Source organism: Etheostoma spectabile, chromosome 14 (genome assembly GCF_008692095.1).
Source record: "Etheostoma spectabile isolate EspeVRDwgs_2016 chromosome 14, UIUC_Espe_1.0, whole genome shotgun sequence".
Lineage (NCBI taxonomy): Eukaryota > Metazoa > Chordata > Actinopteri > Perciformes > Percidae > Etheostoma > Etheostoma spectabile.
The window spans coordinates 18,618,299-18,623,685 of NC_045746.1; the positions used below are offsets into that span (position 1 = coordinate 18,618,299).

The 5,387-nt window shown below is 38.2% G+C and overlaps 1 protein-coding gene across 2 annotated transcripts in view; it reads left to right on the forward strand.

Annotated features, from left to right (window-relative positions):
* Window positions 1-5,387, forward strand: part of LOC116701515 (fibrocystin-L) — a 10,311-nt gene extending 4,924 nt beyond the window's left edge. For both annotated transcript variants that reach the window (XM_032535255.1, XM_032535253.1), the window contains exons 14-23: window positions 1,344-1,609; window positions 1,785-1,840; window positions 1,950-2,109; window positions 3,377-3,512; window positions 3,710-3,853; window positions 3,959-4,113; window positions 4,297-4,407; window positions 4,703-4,842; window positions 5,006-5,130; window positions 5,224-5,387. In XM_032535255.1, the coding sequence (XP_032391146.1) occupies window positions 1,344-1,609; window positions 1,785-1,840; window positions 1,950-2,109; window positions 3,377-3,512; window positions 3,710-3,853; window positions 3,959-4,113; window positions 4,297-4,407; window positions 4,703-4,810 (1,136 nt within the window). In that variant the 3' untranslated portion in view covers window positions 4,811-4,842; window positions 5,006-5,130; window positions 5,224-5,387. The remainder of the gene's footprint in view (window positions 1-1,343; window positions 1,610-1,784; window positions 1,841-1,949; window positions 2,110-3,376; window positions 3,513-3,709; window positions 3,854-3,958; window positions 4,114-4,296; window positions 4,408-4,702; window positions 4,843-5,005; window positions 5,131-5,223) is intronic.

Sequence of the window (5,387 nt, forward strand, 5' to 3'; positions counted from 1 at the left end):
GATATTACATTAAAGATCTGCCACCCACTCAGATCAGCTAGTATTCTGTCTATAACGGAGGGGTATGGAAATTTGTAAGTGGCCCCAAACTTAGTGTTAGTGTATATAATATATAATATAATATATCCGGTAGTGTATATAATAACATATACCAATTCTTTAGAGACAGAGGAAGAAGGTGAGAGACAAAAAGGCCGGGCTTGACCTCTTCACAGAGACAAAGAATGAGAATTAATGCATATTATACAGCATACAATACATAAACAGATATACATTGTTTCAAAGCATTGTTTTTAACTTTTTAAAAGTCAACACACACCAGTGGCAATTTTTTTAAGACTGCAAGGGAAGCTCAGCTTCCCTAAAATGTCAAAAATGAATGGTAAAATATGTACTATTGTGTTAACATTTTATTGACAAAAAATGCGTTAGAACACGTTCATCTCGAAGACGAGTTTGTTTAGAATAAGCTGACTTGATTTCCTTCGCGTACATTCCCGTAGCGTCAGTGCATTTCCCTGTTGAAGCCTAGCTGTCACTGCCCAATGTGAGGAGAGTGCAGATTTGAGTTGCGTATGTAGATGTAAACGGTTTACCCAACGAGAGTCGAGTCAGACCGGCTTTGGTCGAGTGCAGCATGCTCAGATTTAAATGGTTTACAACATAATTGTCATACTGAAAAATAATAAACCTTTCTCATTACAAACAATAACACAAGATGGGAATCATTTCAAAAACGTTTTTGCTATTTAGTTATGATTGTTTGATTGCTAATGTTAGCTCAAAATGCCATTCCAGTGACAGCCTTTGTTATGTTTGACTGCTAACTTGTAACCAATAGTGAACTAACTTTGTTTAGTAATTCCATTTTAATTGGATTGACATTACAGAAGTCTCTCATTAGGATCTTATATGCTACTTGTCGCAAAGTGACGCATGCGCGACTCAAATCTGCACTCGCCTGACATTGGGCAGTGACAGTAGCATCCACTTGAAAAGTTTTTTTTAAGTACATAGAAACTAGACGGTCATTAGATAAATGTTGCGGTTATGTCCCGCCCACGAAGCGTCTCTGGGGGTCAATAGAGGGCTGGCCTGGACTCCGGGCTTCAGCATGATGATTGGAGGGTCTGTCAAAAGCAGATGTACTACTGGCTATGCCTCTTGTTGAAAACATCTCACGGATATTGTAAATTATTATTATAATAATATTACATTAGAATTATTATATAATATATTATTATATATTGTTATAATATTGTAAATACATTTATATATAGGTTTTAGCTCTAGTTTTGACACACCACCATTCATTTTTCTTTTGGCCCATTTTCTACATCCAGGTGGAAGAGGCTTAAAGATGGAGGTGTGGAACAAGACAATGTCCTCATACCCGACGGACATTTGGCGCTACAATGAGAACACAACTGGATACTGGACACAGTGGATTGACTCCATGCCCTATGTCTTATCTTTGGAAAATAATTATTTGAGCTCACGATCCAGGGGCTTCCTTGTCCCTCCAGCCAGCGCCAACTACAAAATATACCTCCAATGTTATTACAATTGTGAGCTCTACCTCAGCAACTCCAGTCGCCCCGAAGACAAGGTATGAGCAGAGGGTTTGGTTCAAAATGAATCACACCTGTTATCATCTATGTTATCAAAAGAAAGCATGCTATATTTTTGAAGCAATCAAAGATACTTAGGTAATTTAGATTTATTGTTTTGTGAGAAAATCCCTTTTTCTTTCTTGCTTGTTTTTTTCACAATCTCTGCTTCAGGTTAAAGTTGCATACCAGGGAGGTTTTGTCACATTGGCTCTGGAGGAAGGAAAACCGTAAGTACATGACTCTAATGGCTCTTGAAATTTAAACCACACCATATTCATGTTAGCTGTGAACTTAGTTTTTTCCTTGAAAAAAATTAAAAAACAATTTTTCTTGTAGCTACTACATTGAAATTCTTCATCAAGGATATGGCGGTGCAGCTAGTGTCAACCTTGCCATTTTCCAAGGGGACAGTTCCTTCACAGAAGACAAGGCAGACGGTGCTGTCAATGAGGTTCAGGATATTGAGGTTAAATATGACGTGTTCGATGAAGAACAGGTATGTAGTTGCAAACCTGTAGTTTATTTCTCTTAAACACAACACATCCCAGATTGTCTATTCACCGCCCTTTAAAGGTGCAGTAGGTAAGACTTATAAAACTAACTTTCTAACCCTAACTGAACCTATGTTCGAGTAGAACTACACAAAGCAGGTTATTTAAAAAGAAATCTCAGCTCCTCTGGCACCACCTACAGCCTGTAGTGTGAATTGCAAAACTCCAGAGCTCCCCGTTCAGATGCAATCAGGGCCACGGGGATAGTTTGACTGCTTGTCAATCACTCCTCATGCACACACATTCATTATCCCTTGTGGGGGAAGGGGCTTAGGAGACCGTTGTGGGCTTTAGCAAAAAGGGGGAGGAACTGAAAAGTTTAAATTTTTTGGCTAAGTCCTGGATCTTTTCAATCCTTCCTACAGCACCTTTAAAAGAATGGATACATATTTTCTTGTCGAGTTAGATGAGAAAATCGACACCACTCCCTCACTGTATCTGTTCATTCGCTCAATATCAAGCTACAGCCATAATACTGTTAGCTTAGCACAGCATGACTGGAAAAAGGGGGAACGCTAGCTGGCTCTATCCAAGAAAGTCACTTCTCCTGATCAGGAAATAGCGCAGCACATAAATAGTTAATTAGTGAGCTGTTGGTACTGTACGTGTAGCATTTTAACAGAGTTAGTTAGCTGTTTGCTTGTTTCTTTTTAGGCTTTATGCTAAGCTATCATGGTCACCTAGCTCCAGCCTATTAAAATGTTGTTTCAGTGATATCAATCTCAATTTATCGGACAATAAGAAAGCTAATAAGCATACTTCCCAAAATTTTGAAATAAACAAAACAGATTGAATTTTACACCTCTCTAGTTTCCTTTTTCATTAATTGTAAGTAATAGAGTACACTAAAATGAATTTGTATGCTCTTTAAAATCCACCTGTAAACATTTTTTGTTAAAAGCGAGTAATGACCATTTACTATTAACTGGTTTCTGTCACTCATCTATTAAGTTTTCATTCTTCTTTTGGGTTGTTTTGAGCTTTCCAGTTCTGTTTTTTGGAAGCAGAGATACTGATGTCTTTAGTCACAGCAATACCTCCACACCTTACTGCATTTAAATGAATCTAGGAAATTACTAAATGAGGTAAAAGTATATGTAGCAGGTTGAGGGAAGGGTGGTACAACAAAGTGTACATTATCTTCAGTGAGTTCAGTGTCCACCTCTTTTCCACCTCTGTACTTCACCTTTGCATATTATCCCTGTTACCCAGGTGGTTACCTTTGGATCCTGGCCCAGAAATGTCTCTTCAGTTAAAGAGGTCCAGAGGGTTACCGTCAGCAGCAGCTGTGAAAGCTATCTTTGTGAGAGCACCTTCTTCAGCCTCGGCTACGAAGATGCAATGACAGGTAATTTGTTTTACAATGGATTCATTTTTTTAAAAATCTTGCATTTGTATCTTGCCCATTAATTACCTTAAAATATCACAACTGCATATGTTTAGCATTATAGCCACAAAAGGGAAACCCTAACCCTAATGCAACCGCAATACAGCATAAACCAGACATTATGTTTAATCATAACCCTCGCTTTTTTCATTTTTTAGGACCAATTCCAGTCAGTGCCTCAGCAGCTATAGTGGAAGCATCCTTGAACAGCCTTTGGTCCATAAAACCCGACAAAGTCCAGGTCACCAAAGAGGTCGTTAGCCAAAAGTCTCACTATAACGTCACATTCGATTCTGACAGAGGTATGATGAGACAGACAAGTAGCTAGTGGTACCTCATTGTATTTGTAGTTTTTGCAGCCAAAGAGCAATAAATAAATAAGTTGATCATCTAAATTTTGACTGCAGGGGATTTCAAACCTCTTCACTGGGAGGTTTTTGGCTCCGACACTAACATCACTGTTGCTGAGGTAACAAAGGGGAGAAGCAACATGAAGACCTTCACTCTGTTCTGGGGGGGAATCCCTACAAAGCCCATCGCCTTCGATGCATCTGAGTCAGAGGTCTGTTGTGTCTCTTTTGGTGTGATTCAGTGTAAATCGGACTAATTCTATAATAATTACTTAATGAAAAAAAAAATATATATATATATATATATATATATATATATATATATAATTTCATTTCATTTCCTAATAGTTGAGGAAGCAGCAATACTAACATCCATCTTGTGTGATTGTGAACAGGTGCAGTCAGCTCTAATGGACATGATGAAACCTGAGTGTCCTGCTGAGATCCTGACCACTGAAGGGACTAATGTGAAATACTTCAAAGACTTTGAAAATAACAACTATCAGGTCAGTAAGAACAAAATAAATGACATATTTTGTACTGACTTGAGTCTGTACTCGTAAAAGTGAGCGATACAACAACAACAAAAATGATATGGATACACGCATGTGTATGTTGAGTTCATACATTGAAATACTAACAAATAAAAGCATTTCCTGTGTTCATGCTGTTTAAAACTGACTTACTTAATGGATACTTTTTCACTAATTTTGCATCTTTGAATTAGCTCACAGACAATGACTCCTTGGAGATCATCTGATTTTGAATTCTCACAGTTTTCTGATTTCTTGCACTCACCAGTTTAATAGTGAGAAAGGGACTCCAGTGAAAGACGCTTTCTGTGGCCTGTGGTCGCTGAAGAACGCAGAGGTTCTTTTCAAGGACAGTTACCACAGAGGTCAGGTCTGAATACGGACCAGTTTTTGGACAGGTTTCCCACGGTAAAACACACAACGCTTTATTATTTGTAATTTTGTAAAGCTGGTTGAAAATTATACCGTATAAATGCAATCAAGAAGTAGTTGAAAAAATGTGCTAAACATACTGGTATTTGCATTGTTGCTCAACTGTCTCTAATGTATGTTTCTGTTCCTTTTCCTGTAGCTTTGCTTTGCATATAAGGGGATGTTGAATGATGAAGTTGGAATGAAGTTCTCTTACCTCGACAGCCAAGGCAAAACCCAGACAAATGCCACAAAGATCAGCACTCTGTTCACCAAGGGCCAAGGGTCAGTAAATACCTCAAAGTCCTTTTAATGTTTCAAATATATGCAAACGTCTTAGCAACGTTGTTGCTTATAAAGGTGATCATTTATTGACAGATGGAGTTATAAATGCATGGATCTGCAGAGTTCCCTGCAGACAGAATTCATAGGAAGCAGTTACAGTCTGCAGGAGTTTTACCTCTACAAAGACGTCTCTGGTGCAGATTTCTATGTGGATGCCGTTTACATCGGAAAGACACCCACCACAGATGATGAAAATG